The following is a 26479-nucleotide window of genomic DNA, read 5'->3' on the forward strand; positions in this document are numbered from 1 at the left end:
ATCGGTCTCGCAAACCTTCAGCTACAACACAGGACTTGCAGAGGCGTGGTGAGGCTGAGCGAAGCTGGCCCCTTCTGCCGCCTCGGCCTCCCCACAGCTCAGCCCATTCTAACGGAGCAGTTTGGAGGCGGTGGAAGAAATGCCAAGGTGAGAAAGAACTTTCTTAGCGAGGGCAGGAGGGCTTCCACAGAGCTGCCAGCGGCTCGGGGAGGGCAGCCAAGGCCACAGCAGCCTCGAACCACCTAAGCCACTATATGTTGAGTGCAGGGTGGGAACTGTTCTCGGCAGTGCAGCGCGGGCAGTCACCCAGGGACGGCTGACAGCCCCCTGTCGCGTCGGGTTAAGCCTAAAGCGAAGGCCTGGCGGTCACTCGTGCCGCCTGGGGACCTCCCCGGGAAGCCGCACCGCAGGGGGCAGGAGGCCTCGCCTGCTTCAGAGCCACCTGCGGCCGGAAGGCTCCCTCGGCAAGGCAGGGGCCGAAGAACGGTAGCCGAGAGCGGCGGGGAGCGGCTCCGAAAGCCCCTGAGGATGGCAGAAGCCCGCCACCCTCCCCGGCCGGGCCGCTGAAGGGGCAGAGCGGCGCCTCAGGGGGGCGGCGGCCCCCGGTGTCGGCAGCAGCCCCTCAGGTAAGGCGCTCGCGGGCCTCTCCCTGCCTCGGAACACCGTCTCCGGGCGGCGGGAGGAGAGGGCAGCCCGCTGCCCGCCAGGAGAACCAAAGCAGAGGCGCTGCCTCCGCCCGGCCCCAACCCAGCGGCCGCCCCGTACCTGAGAGGGCTCGCGCCGTACGGCACAGCCCCGCCGCTCCTAGGAGACGCCGCCGCCTCCGCCACAGCGCCGCCATGCTGTACGGCAACGGGCCGTCGCGCCGCGCCAGGCCCCCGGAGAGGCGGCCGAGCAGCGCCTGAGCGGCGGGCGGCGGGTAGAGGGGGACAGAGGGTACGGGAGGTGCTAATGGCGGTCCCCTGGCGAGCAGCCCCGAGGGGAGGCTGCTGCTTCCGTACCCGTGGGGCGCCCCGGAGCTCCGGCTTCTTCAGCTGCTGCGAAAGGTGGAGGGGGCTTTTTAGCAGGTGGACACAGACTCCAGTTAGAGTTAAAATCGAACTTCTTGGAAGGGGAAAAAACCACCGCTTTTCTAGACTGGCTTGCCGTTAACATAAAGCTGCAAAGGGGGGTCAGGGAAGGTCTTTCAGGAAGGAGGAGGAACACGGCTGCCTAGAGCTGTTACCGATATCCAAAGTCCTGTTTTTTCTTCCTCTGAAGCTGCACATCCCTTTGTAGCAGACATGAGGGGTGCAGGCTGTCAGAACCCCTTCCACAGGTGCTGTACACAGACTGAAAGTTAAAAACCCCTAAAAAGGTGGTGTGAATAAAGTCCTTCCCTCCCAAGAGGCATTACAGTCAAGTTGCCTTGTTGGTTTGGGTTCCTGTGACTGAGGTGCTTCCAGCATTGTGAGCAGGAGCTAGAGACTCCTGGCTGAGAGAAGAGGCCGTCCTCAACCAAAATGGTGGGGCTGGGCCCACACCACACATCAGTGAGCAAGACCAGCACCAACAGCTTTAGTGCAAGTTTAACAGCAATAGGGCAAATGTCCACACAGGACAGCCTGTCGGAGCACCACCAACACTTTGCAGGCTTTGGATGACCCTTTTGGTGCCCCACATCTTCTGTTGGTTAAACAAGGGTGAAGCTGCTGACCTGCTTCAGATGGGAGATATTAATGCTTGGAATGTATTTTGATAGCCTAAGGTAAAAGGTTTCATAATAGGTATTGATCAAAACACCATACCACAGGGAACAAGGTTGTTCTCATGCAGAAGTGCTGGCTGTTGGTATTTACTGCAGCATTGTAGTAACCCTACCTGCTGCTGTACAAAGTGAGTCGTGTGTAATAAATATCACCATGGTCAAATCAATTTGGAACAAAGAATCAGCCCCTTCCTCTTACGGAGAAGGAGTTGGTGACAGAAAACAGTCAAGAGCAAGGAGCTCACCGCACAAGGGGGCAGCATCTAACCATTTTGTACCAGAACCATCCATCTGATCCATAGTCCAACGGAGATGGCAGTAAATTCTCAAAAGGAAATTTTTGTATAACTAGTATCACCTCCTAGTATAGGTCAGATTATTTTTTTCCCACTCGGTTAATGTTTGAAAATACGTGAAAGTGGAATTACTAATGGTCGATGAGTTGTCCAGTATCACTGCTGGAAAAAAAGGCTGAAAACCTTGTATTCTACAGCAGTAGAATCAATAAATCACTAAAGATACTTTTTACCCATTGCAACAGCAGTAGAAAGACCTGACTAGAGCACACTGAGAGACCTGTACATGAAAAAGAAACTCAAGCATATTCAGATACTAATGACTTATGTTCTTCAGGTATGTGCATGCAAAGTTGTTTTAGCTGTTCAGTTTAGCCACTATGCTGAATTGAATCAGGCAGTGTTGAGCATATGCTCTTCACACAGCATTTAGTTCAGCTGTAGTAGGATCAAGGGTAGAATTAAATCATCTCAAACACAAAACAAATTTATGTGAAGAAACGTTCTTGCAGCATTATGTTATCTTGTTATTAAGAAAATGCCTTAGATGTGGCAAAGCTGTTGATATAAAACACTACCTTAAACAGCAACATCAGTGGCAATTTAGGAAAGAATTGCCAATAAATTTGGAGAAGTGCTTCTAAACTATTTAAGGAAAGGACTTGGCCAAATGCCTTGTGTAACAGCCACATCATATACTAGCATTCCTTTCATTCCTGGCTGCTTTTTATTATTTTAAAGCTCAGAATCTGTATGAACCGCAGCCTACACAGTGGTGGTGAGTTTCTAGCTTTTTTAGATGTTTATCTTTTCCCAAGCACGCCCGCTCTTTTCTATTTTAAATGTGAGTCAGTTGCTGCCACTTGGCACCTTAAGTCATCTAGGAAGCTATCCATAGCTGCTGCTGTGCTGCTAGCAAGCTGCATGAAGCTGGGATGAAGCCCTCTGGCTGTACCTCACAGCTCATGATAAAGCACCGTGGAGTTCCACAGGCAAAGGTTTTCTCATCAGCACTGCTGTCTTCAAAAGAAAGAACAAAGTTTGTGTAACGCCACTCTGCTCGTTCTTGCACATTCTCACAAGTATGATCACTGAGATCAAAAAGGGCAAATATCAGCAGTAGTGAGTAGGTTTTGCCCATAATCACAGTATCAGTAAGTGGAGCAGCCACAGATACTTGCTGCAGTCAGCACTGAGCAGGTGTGTCTGCACTACACTTCAAAAGCCTGTCTCAGGGACCAGAAACAGGTTCTGGTACTCTGGTATGGTTTATAATGTATATTTGGCTCATCTCTTACTGTTTTCTATTCTATTATTTTAATTATTTTGTGGTTATCATTAAGCTGATCAGAATAACTAGTGATATACATATTTTATATGTGTATTAATATGTGTATATTAAGAAAGCAAGCATGAAGTCCTTTAGTGACAAATACATTTTAGTATAAGGAAACATTTACACAAAGTATTATGTTTCTGCAATGAAATAGTATTTTTTAGATACTTGGGTTTAAAAAAAAACACAACTCTTAGAAGATAGCTATCAGACTTACCATGTTAGTTCTGTGGAATTGTATCAGTTGTAGCTAGCAATATTTAAAGTCATAAATTAATTTCATACATTAGAATCATAGACTATCCTGAGCTGGATGTGGTTTTGTTTATTTCCAGGAGGGTGTTTATTTTGTGTTCTGTAAACAGTGCGGTATTAAGAGGGCAAAGGAAATGCCAGGGTGATATGTTTCATAAATGTCTATAAATCTAGTCAACAATAATATGAGTTTTGGAGGCCATTAATTGGTTCTGTTAACAGGCAGACTTTCTGCTTTTGAATTTATTGTAAGAAAAACTTGAAATTTTCTACTTAATTTTTCTTCATAAGAAGTAACTTTTGTTACATTTATCAATGGTTTATTTAAGTTCTTCCTCATGAAGAGTAAGTGAACACAACCAGAATAAAACACCTTTCTGTTTAATATGTTAGAAATTCTGACTTTTCAAGCACTTTTTGTCTGTTCTGTTTTTCTTGGCATGGATTGCTTTATGTTTAATGTTCCCAGATTATGGACCTGGCAGGGTGGGGAAAAGTGAGAGGTGTCAGGAAAATGCCATCTTTGAAAATCATCACATTGTTTCTTTCTTAGTGAGGGGGGTGAGAAATGAATTATATCAGAGGCTGCATTTTGTTAAATGCATTTGGTTAACAGTTCCTAGACTTTTTCCAAAGCAAGTTAGAACCTTTTCACAAATCAAGTTGCTAAGTACATGGAAAGTATTCTTGCATGGAGGTTTATGCTGACAAGTGAGGACACTTGTTCGAAGACATAGATCCTGGGTAAACAATAGATGTATTTTTACCACTGTAACAAGGCTTCTTACCTGACTTCTGTAGCAAGTGTTTTCCAATATTACTTTTATTTGGATGTTGCTTTACACTGGCATGAATGAGTCTGTGACTGTTTGCTTACAATCAAACTCTGGTGTACCTGAAAATAGAAAAGCCTTCTGTATTTTGGATATCTTTCACTGAGATTCTGATTTTAAGAGTTTTGACAAATCAGTCTTCAAAAAGTTGCAAGTTAAATTGGTAAGGGAAGAAAATGACTAATTTTGCTTTATGAGATCAAGGTGGAGATCAGATTTCCATGTGAAGTCTACAAAGGTTACAAGATTGTGTTAACATGGGACAAATACCACGTCCTATTAGTTAATATTTTTTTTCAGTGTAAGGCCTGACAATATATCTAAAACAACTACATTAAGAAGGAAGCTAAGAAAAGCACCCACATCACAGAATTACTCTAAATAAGGTCATAATTTAAATTGCATTTTAAAATGCTATTCTAAAAGGAAAACAACCATTTTAATATATGCTAAGCACCCCAAAAAGACATCTTGTCACAAATAATCTATCCTTCAGCTAACAGTATTTCCTCTGCTGGAAACATTTGTGCATAGATTCATAAACCAGCAAAAATGGTTAAACATTTCAGCTTTGTTGCTCTTTTACTCCTTTGTTTTCTTTTTTATTATTATTATTTTCAGAAGTTTGTCTGAGAGTAAGACTCGTTTTTCAGAAATTCATCTCTGCCATTTTTTTCCTTCCTTCTCTAACCCTACAGAATCTTATGTTCATAGTTTGTCCTAAACAATTAACTGATTACAAGTGACAAAAAAGCAGCAAGAAGAAATAAAGCTTTAAGTAACACAAATTCTTGATTTCATTCAAATGCTTTAAGGCATATTAAAAAGTGCATGGAGAAAATACAGAAATATGATAGACTTAACAGAACTCCAAAGTTTTCATGAGGAGTTACACAGTCACTGAAAGCACGAAGCTTTCTCAGTCCACGTGATAACCCTTTATGATACACAGTAAACGCAAAGTAGCCTAACTGCTTGTAGTATCTGTTAAATTCTAGACTATGACTTTGCTGGCCCTCGTTCTTCTCTGTTAGCTGTTTCTTATTTTAGATATCTCCAGGCAGTTTCCTGATTTGTACAAGTAGTGCTTCCTTTCTCAAAATTCCTCTTTTGCATGTTTCTCAGCAAGAGAAACTAATTTGACTGTGGAAAACAGCAAATGCACATAAAAGCAAATCCCTCCTGCTATTCTGAAAATGCAAGCTCAAAAGAATTTTCTTCCGCTCGGTGTTTCACATGATCTGTGGGGTTTATGATGTGCTAACTCTCCTGTCTTCTTTTGTTAAGGCTTTTAAAAAAGTCTTTGGCCAGGGTTGTTTAGAAGCAGGGAACGCCATTTGTTGTTATGCCAGGCATGGATTTACTGGGAAAGCTTTTGCTCCGTGCTATGCACAGTGGGGATAATGCTGCCACCGCATCATGTGATTGCAGCTGCGTAGCCTCCGTTTGAGACTGGGAGCAGTGGTCTGGAGCAAGTCTAGTCAAGTTTGTGCAGACAGTTCAGAGCTCAGCGCTGTCACTGTCTGAGCAAGTCAGTCTGAACTAGCCAGTTATTCTTACCTGCTGCCATTAATGCGGCACTGCGCTCAAGCTCAGACATCTGGGTCTACATCTTTGCATAGATATGCCCTGTGAATGTAATATCCTACTGCTCTACAATACCACATCCATCTTTTAAGATCTTGTCCCTACATTTGTCTGTGGCAAAAAGGTAAATTACAGAAAGGCGTAAGCCAATGTCTAACCATCCTATCAAAGAAATTTCTCTTACATAAAAAAATATCTAGTAATAACCTATTACAAGATTTCTACTGCCTATTTGCTGCTACTTGGAAGCAACTTATGGACTTTATCACACGGTTTGGGTGGTTTAACTGAACCTATAGCTTTACCTAGTTTTGCAGTTACTGCCATTCACAATTTTTTTCTTACATAATGGAATATCTAGACAAGAGAAAGGGTTACTTTTGCAGGCATAGTGTTTATCATGCAAGTAAACAGTTGTGGGCAGGCAGAAGCAAGTTTGCTCCTCCCATGCTCCTAGCCTGAAGAACATGATTCAGCTCAAAACTAGAACTTCTTTTTAAGTGTTTTCATGGGACACTACTCAGTCTGGTAAGTCTTGGCACTGGTTTATTCTGCTAAGTAGAGTATGGGCTGATACCACCCACCAGTTCCCAACCATCACTGTTTAACTGCAAGGACATTTCCAAATAATAACTCTATGATTACTGGACTAGGTCAGTGCATAGAATTAAGTTTTACTGTTTAAGCTCTTTTCACCACAGCCCTGCAGTTAAGGAAATTCTCAGTTAAAATTAACTGTGGGTGGCATCAGGTATTGTGCAGAGACAACCTGTCATGTTTTTTAAACTAGCTTTTGACCAGGCAGGAAATTACTGTTGGTGGAGCTGGGGAATGCTATTGCTTTTTTCATTCTTTGTTCTTGATGTTTAGATTATAAGAAAATATTTGTTGAGCTAAAGCTCTGTTATATGTGGGAAGGATACTTCAAAGTTATTCTGTATTGACATTGGGCACTGTGCTATATTGCAGGGTCTTAATCATGTTTTGTTTAGAGTTACTAGAAACACTTTCATCCTCGCTTACCTCCTTTTCATACAATTCTTTATTCACTTCATCCACTTCATATTTTTATTCTTCTCTTGTCATGCTCTGAGGCAGCCCCTAATACTTTCAAGGATCTCCTCCCTCATATGACAAAACCTGGTTTTAGTTCTTCATTTCCAGCTGCTGCTGTGTTTTACAGAAATCCTTTCTTTGAATCCTTTAAATATTTTCTAGGCTAGAGCTTCAAACACTCACTGACTAGGTCTGAGCTTAGTGTGAATACAGCAGAGAACTATTATAATTTTTTTTTTAATCTCTTTTATGGTATAATCCATTTGCAGATTGATTATATTGTTTCCACCTTGAAGGTGACAAGATAGACAGTCAAGCCAAAAACAAAGTTTATTGGAATAAGCCTCTTCTATCATACAGCTGTTAGTTTAGTTTTTTTTTTTTTTTGTCAATAAGAAGCTATAGAAATTCAAATATACTATTTATAATGTATTGATTGCTCCTCCTTCCATAGCTGTTGTTAAGCAATTTGCTATACATATCTCACTCACCTCCCTCCAGCAGCACTCTATATTTAACCCACATGCTTAGGTCTTGTTTCTACAACTTCTGCACTGGCCGTATGTGCCACGTCTGAGCTGAAAAAAGAACTAAATCCCTTGGGCCAAATTCATTCCTGCATTTGCTTGATTGAACACAGTGCATTTACACTGAGCACAGATTTGGCTCATACCTGACTTTGTCAGCATTCACTGTGCTGTAACTAAGTAACAAGAACACTGTCATTAGGGGAGAGACAAATAGCTTTCTTTAAGGTTATTAGAGCACTGAGCACCTTTAAGGACTGAAAGGAGGAGTTGGGGAAAAGGACACCGCTCCTTTTAGAGTCCGTGTAACAGAACCGATAAGCTATTCCTCTGATGTGATTGAATGTGACTGAATACTGACTGCAGGCTCTTGGACTCTTATTCTACAAAGCCCACATCACAGCAGCACAGGAAAAGATTGGAGGGAACAGCTCCTGCTGTACCGAGGAAGGTACATATTTATATTTTTCTATTTCTCAGACTTGACATGATTTGTTTTGTTAGATAATGCCACTATTTTAAACAGTGCCGAATATGAAAGAAGCAATGTTTTCCACATTTTGACTGGTACTCATTGTCAGGAAGCCAGTCTGTGGGCAGTTACAGCTTTCACAGAGAAAGAGTAGGACATATTTGTGTGTAAGGCATTTCTACTGCATTGTAAACCTTGACAGCTGAAAGAAGTGAGATGAGATAACCCCAACTAAATTGGAAAAGTAATTTATGGCTATAAGTATGCTAGAATTTGGTACTCATTTGTACTCAAGAAAAAGCTGAATGCAAGTCAAGCTTCAGTTTATTCATATTTGACTATGAATAGCTGCTTTTATAAGTGTGTTTCTGCAGCTGTATTTTATGGGGATTTAAATTTTCAATAGGGAGTTCTGCAACAGCAAAATGTCTGTGAAGAAGTATAATGACAAAAGCTAGTATGCTAGCCCTGTTGCTGCTTTTAGAGTATCTTTCTGATGCCCTTTATGGACATCCCTTACCTTCTGTTCTTTAAAAAACAAACTCATATTTACTTGTATTGTTAACAGCATGTCAGATTGGTGATCTTTATAAACAACCTTTGCTTCATCTCTGTACTTAAGCTTACTTTTTTCTGCTTGGAGGCGTGGACTCCCCTAACAAAGCCCTCAGATTCAAAACCTCATGCATTTGCACAGCACTGCAGTATTTAAATGAGAAAGAAAAATTACCTGATTTACAGCTTTAGTTTGCGTAAGTGGAAAAAGAGCTTAACCACATTAACACAGCAAAACAATTTACTTGTCATGCAAGTTTAACAGTACTTCTTAGCAGCCTGGAGCTGGTATCATGTTTATCTGCCAGTCCCACACTTTCAGCATTCCTTCAGGATCACTGGAATTGGAACTGACAAGGAATTTTCTGAAAAAACATGATTCTGGCAGTGGTCACTGAAACCAAATCTTATTGTGTGAGGCCATCCATACCAGTTTCACTAAAACTCTCTCAGGAGGGATTTCTCAGAAGGCAATTTCTAGCTGAAGTACGAGAAACTCTGTGCCCATTCCAGCTACTTTTTTTTCTGGGGCTATTTACTCAGGATTTGAGACCAAGGTCCCATGCCCTGCTTTCTGTGAGGCTGCCTCTTCCCATGCAGTGCTTTGGTTACCTGCTGTGCTGTGGTGGATCCCATTGTGCCTGGCCTGTTAGAGCTGTTCATTCTCATGGTTATAAACCTTCATCTCGGCAGTGATTTCCTTGCTATTCTTTCAGATCCCTCAGTGGGTGTCTTCGGTACCAGGTTTCCATCATTCATTCTCCCTGGCCAGAAGAGCAGCTTGTGCAGAGCAGAAAGCTGTGCTGGTAGAGAGACAGATTTACACTAGATTAGCTGGTAGCCTTGGAAGCAGGACAGGACCGTGCAGTAGGGATTTGGGACACTGAGGATTCAGCCCTTGGTCCTTGTGATAAAAGGAGAGAATACAAAATAGGGCTGTCACAGGTGATTATGCGGAAGTCAACTAGCCATTCTGGTCTTTCCTCTTTCAGCCCTTTCTCCATTTGGGGGTGGAGGGGTCAGAATCATTCAAGAGGAGCTTGTTTCACCCCCTGGGCAATGTGAAAACCTCAGCGCAAAAAACTTTCTCCAGGCCAGCTCACACTGTGCTGACAACGCAGAGTGCTTTGTTCTTTCAAGTGTCCACTGCCTCCTAGGTGGGGTCTGTACAACTCAACCGGCTTCAAACGCAGGTAGAAATAGCACAAACACAGCTAGTGCTCGGGAGCGGGAATAAGGACTGTCAGAAACAAACGCTTCCTAGGGGTACTTGAATGGAGCTTATTCCTGAAAAGTAAAGTGCTTTTCCTATCCTAGAATTCCCTCGCTCCAGACTTCGGCATTAATTGCTCACTGTGTTCATTAGGCCAGTCTGAATCAGAATTCTATGGATCCACGTGGGCCTTCCTGCTGGGTGGAGATGAGTGAGGCCAGTTTGTTCTAAACCCCACTCTGTTTTATGGGGCACATAACCATTACATAAACCTTGTCCTTTGGGTGAATGTACTGACTACCATTCAGACAATAGCTACTGTAAAGGAAGTTTTAAGTGCATACTAATTATCCTAATTGAAGTCTTTCCAGGGAGAATGGAGTTAAACACCCTCATGAAGCTTAGCTGATGGGGTCCCTAGTAGGCAATAGACACTTTTCTGTTCCTTTCATTCAGTAACAAGAAACTTGTATTTGTTTCCTTTCAATCTCAGAAGAGATTGAAAAAAAACCAACAAACAAACAAACAAAACAAAACACCAAGGGGACCAGGGAAAAAAAATAATCAGAACTTTGCATTTATAGAAGTCTGAATTTTTGTAGTCACAGTAGCAAAGCTAAATTGGAGTAGCTTGAAAAAGCCTGGGGAGAGAGAAATTTAGATTTCATGCAAGAAATACTTAGCGAAAAAAGTCTGTTCTAAAGTCTGTTCAGCTTGTTTTCATGATGTCAGTGGAAAATCTGAATGTTGAATGCCCAGACTAAATTTCCATTGAAATACAAGCTATTCACATTTGGCAATATGCTGATTATTCTTCACAGTGTTGCACTCAATTGAAAATACATAAACAACACTGAAAGAATAAGAGGTAAAAAGAATATTTCTTTTTGACCTTTAAAAGTCCTAAAATGTGAAGCTGTTGAATTGCGTTGCCTACAGCAACAGGGTACAACATGTTTGGCAGAAGTTAGTTCAGGCTTTCTGATCAAAATACTCTGCCTTTCTTGCTCTGGGAAAAGATCAAGAAAAGCAAAATGTCACAAAACAGAAATTTCTTCAGTCAAGAGAGCACAGGACAAAGAGTCAGGAATTCCTGTCCCTGTCATGGCCCAGCACAGATCTCCTCTGACCTACTGCAGGGTATCAGATTTTTTCTTAAATGTGTAGAAATGTGCCAACTCTTCTGCATTGTTTTTTCAATGCTTCTTAAACAGATAATATATCTTCACTAATATGCAAATCCTCCATGTACTTTAGTGCATCAGATATTTAAAGGCATAATTTCAGCAAAAGTGTTTAAAAGGTTTGAATTTAAACCTCCTGAAAAATGTTTTCAACCCTTTTCTAAAAATAGGGAGTACTCTCACCTCCTTCACAAAGGTGTATGTGGAGGGGTTAATCTGTTAATTTGTATGGCCTTAGTAGAAAAGCTCTAGAAAGTAGTTTGTTATTACATTCTCTCTGCAGACCTAGCAGCATGTCTCAGCAAGGAGTTCAGGCCCCATTATCCCCAGGCACTCTACTGTTGTCATCCATTTCTATTACCATCAACATCATCAGACTGATGGAGAGATTCTCCTGTGAAGAAAAGGTTGAAGGGTATAAATTTACCAAGCACTCCCCATTCACCACGTTGTGTGAGCTAATAAAATCTAAATTAGATTCTAAACCCTTTGGTATCAGAATGCTAAAGTACTGTCTGGATGCTTGGAGACCGGTAATAAACTCTTGAACAACCAACCAGTACTTGGCAGTTAGATCAAATGCATGCAAAACTGTAGCAATGTTGGATGTAACATCATCTTTCCTCAGAGGCCTGATTTGTCAGCAGGCTGAAATCACTTAAGCAAGATGTTTGAAGCACTCTTTGTTTCTACATTTTCCCTGTTTTTCATAAACTCAAGAACAGCAATGTCACGTAGGTGTTTGCTACTTTGGTATCTCAGAATGGATCTGTCTAGTTAACACAGATAAAATCACTTTGTGCTTCCCTGGGTGTTATCCATATATCCATAGCACAGACTTTTCTGACAAAGATGAATTCAGCTTCACAACACCTTGAAAGTTACAGAAGTTGCAGTAACGTTAACTTACGCGTGGTAGCAAATGGTGTAGGTAAGACAATTCCCACAAGGTCAGATCAGGAAACCATTGCCAAAATGAGACTCAAAGCTAAATCCCCTGACTCAGGATCACAAAGTTTACTCTCATGGTAGTCCTGGAGAATGGTAGTCTAATGTACGTGCTGTCTTTGTAGAAGAGACTTTTTCGATTATGTTCAGGACTTTGTTTTCAGTACAAAGCAAAGCAGTATCAGTTTGTCCTACAAATACGCTTGTAAGGATTCACCTTGATTAGAAAAATATTCTATCCAATAGTTTTCAACCTCCCAAGTATTTTTAATACCTGCCAACTCTTATTTCTGCATCTCATTTCTGTAGGAAATGAGTTCCTGTTAATTATTCATAATATAATGAAATGAGCTTCAGACTAGTTAAATAATCAAATTCGATACTTTCTTAATCCACCAAGTGCGATGCTCATTAAGGCACATGTCCTTATTAAAACTCAAGTATTTAAATGTGCTTACTTTCAATATGTTTATTCTTCTTCTCAGTAAATATATATATATATATTTAGCAGAGGGAGGTTGTTTCAGAATGTGAGAGAGAAACAGCAGCAATCAGTAATTTAGATCAAATCCCCATACACCTTGCTCTAGCACCCTTAAGAAGACTTAATGCAGTTTTTATTGAACACTAAGAAAAATCTCAGTTTGAATTCACCATGTTACCTAGACTTACCTTAAAAAATGATGTTACCAATTGTTCTAACCCTTATTTTTTTCACTTCAGGGAATAATAAGACCAAACAGTTTTTAACAGTACTTGGAAAAACTTACCAGAAGGACTGATGAATAGTATCACTGAAAGGCCCTTATTGTAATCTGTGGTGAAATGGCAGGAGTCACCTGTGCAAAAATGTACAGGTGTAGAATAGGATGTTTTGTGCTCCATCTCACAGGTATTTTTTATATTTATATATATATTATATAATATATGTTAATATAATATATAATATATATATTATATAATATTTTTATATTTTTAGAAAAGTTGGAGATCCCATAATAGTGGTGGGGGTAGGAATCCTGTAATTTAAATATTACCATAATAATAGATCTTTAAGTCTGAGCCAGTCTCTTGAGAATTCTTTTATAGCCTTTGGAATGACTTAAGTATACTATATTCAAGACAGGTAAGGCAGGGAAACAGTACCACAATTTTTGTTTGCTACTTTCTTTGAAAGTATCTTTTTTTTTTTTTTTTTTTTAATCCCTGTAATCTGAAACAGAGGAATTCTCATTTAAATGCTGATAGCTTGATTACAGTTTGCATTGGGGAAAAACTACTGAACTACTTTGTTGAGTTATGATTTGGTCTCATGAAGCCCAACAAAAAGAGTAAGATTAAATGCAGAAAAAAATAATCCAGTGCCTTAGAAAGACTTGCCAGTAGTTTGACAGGTTTGGGCCTGAATTTTTAATGTTTTCTTTTAAACTCTGTCTTACTGAAAATAGATTTAGTTATAAGTGTTACTCATCCCTTTCCATAATGTTATCCATTCAGTTTTCTGTTTATTTCCTTCCTCAGTTTCACATTTTTCAAAGGGAAGGGTCATATTATCAGGACATTTCTAATGCACAGAAGAGGTTGCAGTGCTAACCTGTGTATTTGGAACCTCACTGATTAATAAAAGCGACTGTCTTGTAATAAGTGGTAATGGGAAGCTTGACTATGCACAAGTTCAGTTTTATTGAATATTTAATGAATCCCATGAATCCACATCAAAGTTAAAATTACAGTTGCATTTTCTAAAGCTGTCATAAGACTGTCTCTTATGTAGTGGTAGCTTTAAATTGGTTGAATTATGCACTTAATTTTCATATCAAATATTTTTCAGCTAGGAATATGAAAGCAATTACCTGTTTTGGTACATCTTTTTTCCCCTCTTCCTGGTGCATGACTATCACTAATGCATCTTGCCTTTGGCAGGCTACTTTTACAGTTTACTGCCATCACTAAATTTATTTTTACATCCAAGAAGACACAAATTAAAGGAGGAGCCACTTTGGAAAAAGAAGCAGTGTTCAAAAAAAAAAGGAAAAAAAACAAAGGGAACCAGATAAGTCTGGTTTCTTTCTTTTTAAAAGCTAATTTCCCTGGAAAGATTTTTCAGTATAATTGCCTCCTAAAGGAGGTTTTGTTAAGAACAACTGAAATTGACAGTTTAAGAAGGTGCTGGGATGTTGTATAGTAATTAAAAACAAAGAAAAACAAAATAATAACTGAGAAATACTCCTTGATACAGCAAAACAAGTGAACTGGTCTAATAGAAGAAAAAAACAGTATGTACTGAATAGTTTATTGCTGCCAGTGAGTGTTTAAGGATCTGTTGAGGCAGGTGGGCTCTGCTGTTGCGGATGGTAGCATCAACTAAGGGATTCAGAAGTCCAAAGATCTGACTGACGCACTGTCAGAAATGGATCCTCCTGAGCACTTGATCATAGGAATGGCCAAGGTGAAGTTCCTCCTTACTTCACCTTTAGATCTAAGATCATCCCCAAATTATAAACATTTGGGTTTACATTTATTGGCTTTTTTTGTCTACTTGACAAATGTTAGACAAAGTTTGCACACAACTCAGTGCTAACAGCCACTCACCAGTCTAGATCCATTATGACATGAAGAGAAAGGCAGGTCTGTATTTTGCTTTCCAGGAGGATCCTTGGGTGAACTGCAAGCAATAAGATTTCAAAGCTGAAGATATAAAATTTGTTTTGTGGGTGGTCCAGCAGAACCAGCAGTTGTTGTCCTTACAGACAAGCTGAAAAGACTGTTAGCCTACTCATATTTTTGAGTGAGGAATGGCTAGAAGAGACAGAAGGCAATGGCTCACTGTGTGATTCAGAAGTATATCCCAAATTACACCTTTTTGTCAAGCTACTCGGTTCTTGGTATCAGGATGTCACACTACAATACCTGCTAAGGGTGGCAGCAGCCTACATACAATCTATGCCTTTGAAAACATGTCATATATCTCTGAAACGAGGTATCTTGCTCTACACCACTAAGTTCACTCTCTTAAAACAACAACATCTTTAAGAAAATACTGCTGTCCAAGTAAGCATGAAAGTGAAGTGTTCAAGATCAGATGAAGTTACTAAAAATCAGCAGGCCTAATCCAAGCCGTTTTCTCTGTACTGGGTAACAGAGATGTGTTACGAAATAGTGTTTCACAGGCTATAGATGATGAAGAAGCTGCCCTTCCTTAATACATGGGCTTTTGAGCTTGTGATGTTTTGTAATTTTGGTGTGTAAAACCTGTATCAGTGTGGGAAAATAAGACAATGGAAATCTGGTTTGCTGACTTACCTATTGCATGCCTGGGAAGCAATATGAAAGGGGAGGGACGGATTTTTACCTTCAAGCAGGTCCTTTTTGTTACGGTATTAAGACCAAACCAAAACAAACACCACCAACTGCAAAAAAATCCCACAAACTAAGAAAATCAACTCTTCACAGTAATCCCAGTCCACCAACAATGGCCATACAATCAAGTAAGCCGCAAAAGTCATACAAAGACAAGCCAAGTAAAGCTAGAGAGAGATTTTTCCTATTAAACCAATGACATTTTCATAGCCCAACCCAAATCTCTAGAGGACAGGTCATATGGAAGGAACATCTTCACGTAGAAGGACTGGAAAGGCCATAGAATCATAGAATAGCCTGAGCTGGAAGGGATGAAAAAGGATCATCGAATCCAACTCCTGGCTCCACACAGGACCACCCAAAAATCAGACCACATGTCAGAGAGCATTGTCCAAATGCTTCTTGAACTCTGGCAGCCTTGAGGCCATCACCACGTCCCTGGGGAGCCTGTCCCAGTGCCTGACCACCCTCTGGGTGCAGAACCTTTCCCTAACCCCCAGCCTGACCCTCCCCTGTCCCAGCTCAATGCTGTTCCCTCGGGTCCTGTCGCTGTCCCCAGAGCAGAGCTCAGCACCTGCCCCTCCGCTCCCCTCGTGAGGGAGCTGCAGGCTGCCATGAGGCCTCCCTCAGGCTCCTTGCCTCTGGGCTGAACAAACCCAGGGACATCAGCTGCTCCTCATGTGTCTTGCCCTCCAGACACGTCACCATTTTTGTAGCCCTGCTCTTCCTGAACAGAAGTCCTATCTGGAAAGCACAGGACAGTTAGCACTTCTAAGTCAGCAGAACTACTAGTGCCTAGAAGGGAAGAAGAAAAACTGACATCTAGACCTTCATGATCCTGCTAAGGTAAAGAAGCAGGTTCCTACTAGCTAGGAAACAAAATTCAGAATGCCCAAGAAACAAGATGTTCATGTGCTAATGATGCTGGTGAGCCCTGAAAAGAAGTGTCAGGTCAGTCTTTGCAAAAAAAAGCATTATAAAGGAAAGTATTAGCATTGGTGACTGTTTGAAAGAAATAGACTTTTAACTGCTCCAAGGAAATTATACTTGCTGTGCCACTAAGATAAGTAGATGGGTGAACAAACATCAGCTGTACTGCAGGTTGAGCATGTCTCCATGGCAACTCAGTCATCTTCTGAACTCGGAATGTGTTCTGCATGATGATTCAAAATTCAGGGAGGTGCTGCAGATTTTTCCCCATGGGTGATGTGTGCGCCAGGTCCCACTCCAGAACAGAGGTCTGACCACCCATAAAATTTAGGACTTTTCTGGGACAATTTTGGGGGAAACAAACAAAAAAAAGAAGCAAGAATAGGTAGGAATAGATCTAGGGGAATCCTTGGCTAGTCATGTAGCCCCTTTACTTCTGGTCTTGGCAATTTAGGCAAAATTTTTGAGGATGTTGTAGCTCCAGTTGCAGCAATGGTTCTGCTGAATGTTCCACAAGGTAGGTGGAACATTAATACAATTACAAGTGGAAGCTGTTAACCATCTTTAGCAAGCTGGAAGAGTCATAGTAGAAAGAAGCAGAGACTACAAAGTGTTGAGTGTCACGTTCTTTAAAAATAACAGTTTAAAAAACACTGCGACTCAAGCCAGCATGCTGCGGTTAAGAAATACTTTCATGAATCCCTTAGACCTGTGCTCACATGCCAAATCAGACTTCAAGAACAAACGAACTTGGCATTCATTCATCCTAATGCTAACTGCAGTGCATTCCAACCTGTGCTGCCCTCCCAGTAAAAAACTGTCAGCTCCTGCTTGTGGGCAGCAGTGGTGGAAACGTGGTGTTCTAAGGGACATCAGCAGAGACGAGCTGTGTTTTGGGATGGATGAGAGGAACTCCTCATGCAGAGAAGCCTCAGGCGACTCACAACCCTTAGTTTGGCACTCTTTCAAAGGCTAAATCAATACCTTAATTTTAAGAACCCTTACTTACCACATCTTTTGTGCTGTGACTCCTGCATGGAAATAAATGCACCTTTCTTTATACTGGCTTGTCTGAAATCCATCAGAGTAAATGGCTTTGACAGGATTTATTGCTTGAGCTGTACAGGGTGACATGCATCCCATCTGCTGAGCTTTACGTTCAGATGCCCTGAATTCAGAGAGACGAACAGAAACTTGCACACACGACCCATGCTGTGCAAACATAGGCACTGGCAGCTGACACCAAATTTCAGGGGAAGAATAGGCACAACTCCATCAGATAATTTGAGCTGGCCCATCGGAGTAATACAATGTTCCCTTCTGTTACATTTCTCAAATTGCATGAACCTGGGCTCTTCTCTGGTTCAGGGATTTAGCTTTACATTTTTTATAACCAGTGAGAAAATTTCCCTGCTTTAGAAAAAAAGCATCTTTTGTTCTCAAAAGTGTCAGATTGATGGTTCGTGTCAAAAGGTTTATGAGCAAGAAAAAGGCAACCATCTTCTGTGAACCATTCCACCTGGGTACCTCTGTTGCAGGCTGTGAGAGGAGGGAGGCAGCTCAAGTCCTTCTGAAACATCCAGCTCAGCTTCACTGCAGAGCACGCCAGAAGGGCAGGTGCTAGCAAAGGGGGTCTGCATGCCACGGAGTAATTTGACCTGCAGTCTGATTTCAAACAGAATGGTGCCTAACACTGTCCAGTTTCTGCTGATGCTTTGTTCAAAAATAAAGGGTGAAAAGTTCCATATTTTCTTACCAAGGCTCAGAAGTTTCCCAGTGTTCAAAAATGAGAAGAGTGAGATCGCATGCAGAGTCTAATTAAGATTTTGAATCCTTTGAAGACGGTTAGAACAGATTTGATGCTGAGAGGCTCCTTGTGCAGTGGCATGCTTGGAGCCAGGACTGAGCAGCTGTGTGGGGGAAGGGACCAGAGCATTAAATAAAGCTACTTGTTGACTGCCTGTAAAATTGGCTTCTAAAGGGAGTGCCACAGAGCACCATCCATTATCGAGTGACAGAATCATGTTCAGCTTCTCTGTACAATGTCATAATTAAACTGTGTGTGTTGCTGTTCGGGATGGTGGGTTGTGGGTGATTCAGCTTAATATTTACAAAAAACAATAGCTCTCTCCTGGGCCACCCTTAACTCCGGGCTGTTTTTTCTCTTTCCTTCCAGATGCTGGAGAGTTCTTCAGTCCCTTTGTTCGTTGTCTTCGTCCTGCTTTTCATTTTGTTGCTCTCTGTGGTGCTCATCAGGAGAAATGGCACTGCTGCCCTTATCTGGAATGAAATAATCCGGGAGAAAATAACTAATTTCATCATGAACCAGAGCAAAGAACAGAGAATTTTAAATTTTGTGCTGCAGAATGCAGTCCGAGGGGATCCCTGTAGCGTGATGGACGCTATAGATAAGTACTGCTCCCAGAAAGAGTGGGCCATGAATGTGGGCAATGAGAAAGGTAATTGCAGCAGGGATCAGCACTTGGAAGATCCTTCAAGACTAGTAGATTATAGGACATTTTATTGTATTCACGTGGTCACTCCCATCCACTGGGAGGGAAAAAAAAAAAATCACATCCACAACAGCCTTGTGGTCAGCAGAGTAGTTCTGTAAACAGTAATGAATGCTTTTGCAGATGTCTTTGAGGAGGAGGATCTAGTGAGTAATCCAGGAAGTCATAGGATCAAATCTAGTTTTGTGTGGTGCGTGCAAGTGTGTAAGCAGAGGGTGACAAGTTATGGGAAAGAATCTATGATTATGTTGTGCCTTAGTTCCCATAAAGAGTGGCCTTGAGGAATAATTCCTTACATCAAGGACTTTTAGATCCTTAATGGAAAGATACTGAATATGAAAAAAAAAAAACAACAAACAACCAATCGTGGGAAGTATTTTAAACTATATGAATTTTGTATCTGCAAGTATAAATTACAAGTTACTGTTGAGGGGAAAGATCCTACCAATGTAATACACAAAATCAGCTATCAGGTCTTTTTGCTACTAGGCAAGTAAATCATATTTTTCTTGTCTACAGGAAACTATGTGGACAAAACTTTTTTTTTTCTTAACCGCAGGAAAATGACCGTCTGTTCAAAAAACTGTAATGGCAAAATGTTAACACATTCCCTTATGAATTAGACACAGAAGTACCTCTTACTAGGAAATTGCAGGGAACTTTAGCTTAGCCTGGGATTAATGCACCTAATGAAGTACAACTGCAAGCACTGTAATAAAAATACTTCTCTGTCATGGGTACATTTTTTGAAACTAGCTTCTCTGCATACCAGTCGGGGGTAGTTAGGGCAACAGAACAGTAGGTAACGGCCAAGTAGGAAATCCTAAAACTCTAAACTTTGAGCATTTCGGATTATATTTTTTTTTTTATAATTTCACTCTAATTTTGCTCTAACAAATGAAATTTCCTCAGAGGGAAGAGCCATCAGAGTTAATACACCTTTAGTTCTGAAGATTTCTAGAAGAACCACATGATCTCAAGATGCAAGCATTATCATCAGACTATGCATAAACAAATGACACCTAGGAAATTTCACATAATGAAATGTGTACATGCCCTGAGCAAGTCCATGGCTCAGAGTAAAATCCCTTCAGATACTTTTTAAGATTAGCTATCTAGTTTCTAAGCATATAAGTAAAAGCAGACAGCTTTTGAACAATTAAATTCCCTTTTTTTCAGGACTAGATATAAGCACACCATCACTCACTTTTGAGAATATTTTTTGTTAACAATTAAGTATTTTATGTCCCACAATTCATCAGGTGAATTCAAATACTTTGCAACCTATAACTAGACTTTTCTTTTTCCCTTTAGACAACTATTTAGACTGAGACATTTTGTATCAGACTACTGCATGTAGCACTGCAACAAAATACCAGCACTTAGAAGTCAGGATTTATATATTTCGCAAACATCTCCAGTTTCTGCAATAAGTTCTTGGAAAAACACATTGCATTTTTCCCTTGTAACACTATAAATATTTTAGTTAACTCAGGCACTTTCTCGCTCATAAATATTTAAAAATTGTGAAACTAAGGAAGATATTTTTAGTTGAAAGTGCGCCTTTTGAATCTTAGAATGTCCCTGATCAAGTTAATCATAGACAAGCCTATTTGCAGAGGAAACAGTACGTAATTTGACATCAACCCTTATATTTTCAATGTCCCGAGCACCTGAGTGCATGGACTTGGCAAATTTCTCGTCACTAATTTACCCATCTGCATGCAAACTAGCTTGATTTTGTCCAAAGTTAACCTGTTTTCATTTTTTCAGGTTTAATTCTAGACAAGACGGTGGAAGAGATCAATCCATCAGTTGCACTGGAGCTGGGAACATACTGCGGCTACTCAGCAGTTAGGATTGCTCGGCTACTGAAAGCAGGTGCTCGTCTTCTCACTGTGGAGTTCAACCCAGAATTTGCAGCTATAGCTAAACAGATGATTGAGTTTGCTGGAGTACAAGATAAGGTAAATACCATTTTTCTCAGAAAGCAATACATAGAGAGTGGGACTTTATGCACGGAAGCAACACTAATAGGTTTAAATCTGTTATTCTACTTGTCAAGCAAGTATAGCACCATAAGTGTCTGGGAACAAGCAGAGTAACCTTCAGGCTAGATAGCAGGGAAAAGCTGTCATTGTCTATATAGAAGACCAAAGTCGTCATCTCTTTTGCACGGTGGAATCGAGCTAAATGTGTGAGCACCAGTCAGGGGCCCAAGTACGATGCAGACCCAGCTAGGGGTCAGGGTTAGGGTTAGGGTTAGTAGAGTCTTGGGCTTGTCAAGGCTTGTCAAGACTACTCATTGGTTATTGCAATAGACACGCCATTTGCTGAGAGCTACTTTCAAAGCTCATGGTGACTCTAAGAATACGGACCTGAAGGGAGGCTCCTGAGTCAGTTATTTCATTTATTATAGTCACAGGACATCAGCACACACAGTTCTTTCCATAAAATTAGCAACCACAGTGCAAAACTGGCAAGATTTACTGCCATTACTGAACTACTAGACTACCCCACAGGCAACTCCTCCTGATAATCAGGAACCCTTCTATGATTTCTATCCCACATTTATTCATAGCTGTTTTGTTTTCTTTTACTTGTGCACCAAGCTCTTATTAATTTAACTAGCTCTGTGCCTAATTAGTCCCTGACCTCTCACAGAGGTAGAACTTCACAACGTTACCTCCCAAAAGCTAGAGTATTGGTTTTCTGTGTGTAAACTAAAACCTTCAGATCAGTGAATACTGATTACTGAATACAAAAGAAAATTAAAGTATAGTCTAATTTGTTACAGAATCTCATAGAAGAGAGTTGCATTATGTTATGTGCAACAGACTTCAGATAAGATATATTTGCCCAAAACTAGTTGGTCACAATATACATATCTAAATTTTGTACAGTGCAAGGTGTCTCAACTCCCTATACAGTTGGCTGAGCTGCAGGTATTTTCAGTCTATAATCCGTCTCAGCCCAGAGCAGACATCTTCAGCCAGTCAGGTCTCATGCCTGAGAAGTGCCTCTCTACTGACTAACCAATTCACTTCAACACATATAAAACTTGAAGAACTAAATCCCACCATGAGATCTTCAGATGTGTTTGTTAACTTTTTGATGAGAACCTGAAGTAACAGTGACATCTAAAATTGCATTTCTCGCATCTGATTAATCTCCTGATCAGCTGTGAGTCATAAACCAGACAGATTTCCTTACTAATTTTTTTCCTGTACTTACAGAATATGGCAATTGCTTAACAAGTCAGGGTGCAGCAACTTTTTGCAGTTTAACAGTACTTATGCCGTTAAACCTGTAAGGGAAATGTAATAGAGTCTGTCCTGCCTCGTCTACTGGCCGTATCAATTTGACATACAGTAGCTTCCAGCTGTATTCTAAACTAACCTGTTGTTTCTTCTGCTTACCTTTGGACTACTTATTTAAAGTGAGATACAACTACAAAAATAATAAAAGTTCTGTTTTCAACAGAAGATTCCCTTGTTTCCACTAAAAATCACATTATCCAACAGAAACAACAGACCACTTTTTTTTAATAGTAATAGAGAAGAAAAATATTTTGGAACACGTGTGGACTGATTTGTCAAAAAAAAAAAGTCCGCATGATCCAACTCTATCAGATCAACTAAGGCTATGCTGAACTATAAAAAGGATCACTGATGTCTTGCCACAATTTGAAATGAGCTAGGGACATGTGACTTTTCTTTATGGCTCACAATTCATCAGGTAGATTTGCATTTCAGGTAAAACTCATAGAAGGCCCTTCAGAGGAAATTATCCCTCAGCTGAAGAAAAAATATGAAGTGGATACTCTGGATTTTGTCTTCTTGGACCACTGGAAAGATAGATACACACCAGACACCATCCTGCTTCAGGTCAGTTTGCACAATTTGTCTTAAAAGTAAAGTAGCAAATACCTAGATGTCTGTGAGGCCTACATTCTAACAGAAGAACCTCATCCTCTGTAAAATGAAGAATGGCAGCCAAAATAACAACCTTATGAAAAAAAGAGGATTTGGGGACAGGATCCCAAACCTTTATCTGGGACAACTGCCCACAGTACACAGCTCAGGACTTGGCAAATAGTGTTAAGCCATTTTGTTTACTGAACAAACGGGTCTGCAGTAGAAATCCCAGCTGCAGGAGAGCAGGGTGTGGGTGTTACACTCACTGGAGTATCTGCATGGTCACTAAACTGGAAAACTTGACCCAAAAACATCCTGATCCTGGGAGCAGGTGAGACTCAGGACCTGCATATCCCAGCTCCACCTCTGTGATTTTCTTTTACTTTTCAGTATCCCTTTTTCTGCCTGGTTTTGCTATGCCAGCAGAGCCTTTTGATGACATACAATTTTGGTAGTGCAGCTGGGTATCATCTTTCTGTGAGCCTTTACTCCACCTAATTAACTGGCTGTAAAGCAACCTTTAGAAAAGCGCAGGCTGCCCCAGTCAAGCACTTGCTAGAGAAGTGCTGTCAAACTATCTCCAGCCCTATATGTGGAAAAATTGTGTTAATTTCTTCCCAACTCCCCTGAACAGTTACTGCTAGCATTACAAAACAAGTTGTCCGTAACAGCAGTAGGCAGTGATGGGTAGCACTGGACGTGAGGTAACTATATTCTAGAGTACTCAGGGAAGGGAAGATATTTTTAACTGTTAAATAACTGAGATTCACAGCATTTGTATGTATAAACACAGCACGCAGAGATACTCTCCTAACTTTAGCACTGCAGACTGATAAAACTTCTTAGAACTGCTTATTTGGATAGAAGTGCCATTTTGCAATTATTTCCTTCACAAATAAATCCACTTTTTTTTGAGGCTGCCTCTTACATTGAGAGCCCACCATCTACTTCCTGACCCATGCTTGAGGCCTATAACGGTATTTTCTCATCCAGGCTCTCCTGTTTTTTAATTTCACCCCTGTCCTCCTGATAGCTGTTTGAAATTTGGGGTTCAAATTCCCAGTATTGAATTTACACAGAAGTAGCTGAAGAAAATGTTCCCTCCCCCCAGTTATGTGTATCCAGAGAATGTTTTCTTTTATACTGGCTGTGTAAGGATGACTGAGCTATTTCCATGGGAAGAGATATCTGCACCCGTATCAGAGCTTAACCTTCACAACACAACCAAAACAAACATGTAGCTTAGCTCCAAGTTTGTGGTTGGTCTGACGCAACTGTGACACAAAGTTGCTTTGCTTAAAATCTTACGAAATTCAGAAAAGAAAGATGACAAAAAAGTCCCCATGCTTTCTCAGATGTTAACTAACTTGCAATTTTGTTATGTATTTCGAATGGCCCAGACAGCATTCCCCTTCCTGCATGTCTAGAAAAGCCTGACATCCTTATGACCGGTGGGAAATACAGCATGTTGTCACTTGCAAGCTTCTGTAAGTTGCACAATAGAAACAAACCAGAGGATATTTGCCAAAAAATCACTTCTGTGTGCTGACTGGTGTTCAGTCACCAGAAGCATGAGCAGTAAGCTGAACAGCCTCAGCAGCACACTCATCAGCAGGACTTATCTGCTGGGAATAATGCTGGGAATGACAAAACCCACCATGTTCCAGCTACAACTGCTGCCTGTTACCACAGGGTAATAACGGGCCTGATAAACCTCAAAATTCCTGTTCTAAAAGAGCTGGTTAGCTCAGATAAGCAACTTCTAGTGGACAAAAATACCAGTAAAAATTAGGTTTGTAGGTTTTCTGAGGATAAACGCTGAACTTGAAGTGACTATTGCAAGATAATTATGCCTTGTGGAAATCTGTCAGTGATCTTCCTCGTGCACAAACTCTGCTTCATGCCCAGCTCCTGAACAAAGCAGCAGAAAGTTACACAAGATGAAAGAAAAACAAGTTCAGAAAGTCTCATTTATTCAGTTAGTGGTTCTGAGACAAGCCAAAGCAGACTGGTACATGCCAATCTCTCGGGTGACCTTAAGAGCTACTACAACATTTTAATGTATTAAAAAAAGTGGAAACAATATGAGCAGCATGGTTGGAAACAATATGAGCAAACTGCACTCCTCCACTGCACTTGATTTGTTATTTCAGAACCTGAATGACCTAATATGTTATCAGCATCTCTAGTGTTCCACCGACTGTGTTAACAGAAAAAGTCAGCATGTTAAACATGACAACAAAGGACTGGATAGAGTTTTTCAGCTTTTCCCATGTCTTTTCTTCCTTTTACTTCCAAAGTACAATGGGTTTTTGGATGCAGGCACTTGAGTATGATATGATTAAGACAAAAGCACGTTACATTCAGGCCAATGTCCACTTAACAGCCACTATGAAGCAATTTTTCTTCTTTCTAGGAATGCAGCTTGCTGAGAAAGGGCTCAGTTCTTCTGGCCGACAATATCATCGTCCCAGGAGCTCCAGAATTCGTTAACTATATCCGCAACAACCCCCGTTTCCAATGCACTAACTACCCATCTCATCTGGAATATATGAAAGTGCAGGATGCTATGGAAAAGGCTGTGTTTTTGGGATAGAGAGCCATTAATACTCAACCTTTGTTTCAAATAACGTAAATGTGACTGCACAAGTTAATTGTCTATGCTTTAAATTTTGCCCTTTTTTTTTCTTCTTTTGGAGCCTGTAATTAAAGCAAATTCTAGAGGAGATCGCTTTAGACCATGTGGAAACCAAGATCTGAAGTAAGTAGGGTAACTGCTCCAAGGCCTGTTACACATTGCTCAGCAAACCCAAGGTAATGCAAATTGCCTTGCCTTGACCAACACATTGTCAAAACATAGTCTGTTACTTAGAGCTCAAACCCAAACAACCACAGTTTGGGGTTAGGGCAGGGTGGAAAAAGTCACTCAATTTTTGAAAACTCGTGTCCCAAAGCTAAACTGACTAATCACTCTCCAGAGTGAAAAAAGCATGCATGTTGCAAGGAGAGCACTTCAGGAGCACTGATTATGCTAAATTGTTAGCATGCCACTTCAAGCAGTGAAAGTTCCTACAGTGATGTCAGATGCATTTTTTCATTGTTACTGCAAGAGTTAATTATCTCTATGCTGGAGAAAAGGGCATGTACTGAAAGAAAAAAGACTCATGCAGTGATAAGAAAATGTATCAGAACTTTGCATAGGACAAGGAAACAAATTTGTTAATCTGCACGTGCAGAGGTAGAGAAAATTGAAGAAGAAAACAAATTAAAATAAATGCAGCAACAGATAACAAAAGCAACAGGTTCTTTCTAACAGAATACCAAAACAACAAAGTCACTGGGATCTTGAGAAAATATTGTTTGTCCCTTTATTATGCTTACTTATCCCCTTATTATAGAGTGTATACATAGTGTGTGCTTTTTAGAGGCAGGGCAAGTTGCTTACTCTAAAGTGCTGTGTATGTTTAAGAAACAAAAATAAAAACTAGAGAGAATGGGTTTTTATGGTGTGGGTCCTGGTTAACCTGATTGTTGTACTTAAAATTATGGAATACCCACTGGTATTTTCTGCCATGTTTACTGTCATTATATAATGAGGCAATGGTTGCATTTATAAATAAAATCTGAAAAACAACAGAGCAGGCAAGTTACTTCCTTTGTTTCCCATGGATTCTGCACTGCACTGGGATTTCCATCCTTGGAACAACCACAGAAAGACCCAACAGTTGAAAAGTGGGGATAACCGTTTCC

General features: G+C 40.7%; 2 protein-coding genes across 7 annotated transcripts in view; one reads left to right on the top strand and one right to left on the bottom strand.

The window, feature by feature from the left end:
• Positions 1–897, bottom strand: part of TXNRD2 (thioredoxin reductase 2) — a 33947-nt gene extending 33050 nt beyond the window's left edge. The window contains exon 1 of one of the 2 annotated variants that reach the window (XM_035556887.2): positions 766–897. In XM_035556887.2, the coding sequence (XP_035412780.1) occupies positions 766–841 (76 nt within the window). In that variant the 5' untranslated portion in view covers positions 842–897. The remainder of the gene's footprint in view (positions 1–765) is intronic. The other variant, XM_050714263.1, reaches the window with a different exon arrangement.
• COMT (catechol-O-methyltransferase) lies at positions 1–26365 on the top strand. 5 transcript variants are annotated; one of them, XM_035556888.1, is made up of 5 exons: positions 1–147; positions 18476–18758; positions 20586–20779; positions 22568–22699; positions 25146–26365. In XM_035556888.1, exons 2-5 carry the CDS (start codon positions 18476–18478, stop codon positions 25323–25325), a joined length of 789 nt encoding a protein of 262 aa, XP_035412781.1. In that variant the 5' UTR covers positions 1–147; the 3' UTR covers positions 25326–26365. The 5 variants fall into 5 exon arrangements, with proteins under 5 accessions (XP_035412781.1, XP_035412783.1, XP_035412784.1 ...); XM_035556890.1 differs by lacking the exon at positions 1–147 and adding an exon at positions 156–626; XM_035556891.2 differs by lacking the exon at positions 1–147 and adding an exon at positions 6430–6582.
• The last annotated feature ends 114 nt before the right edge of the window (positions 26366–26479 follow it).

This window comes from Cygnus atratus, chromosome 17 (assembly GCF_013377495.2).
Source record: "Cygnus atratus isolate AKBS03 ecotype Queensland, Australia chromosome 17, CAtr_DNAZoo_HiC_assembly, whole genome shotgun sequence".
In the NCBI taxonomy this organism is placed as follows: Eukaryota; Metazoa; Chordata; class Aves; order Anseriformes; family Anatidae; genus Cygnus; species Cygnus atratus.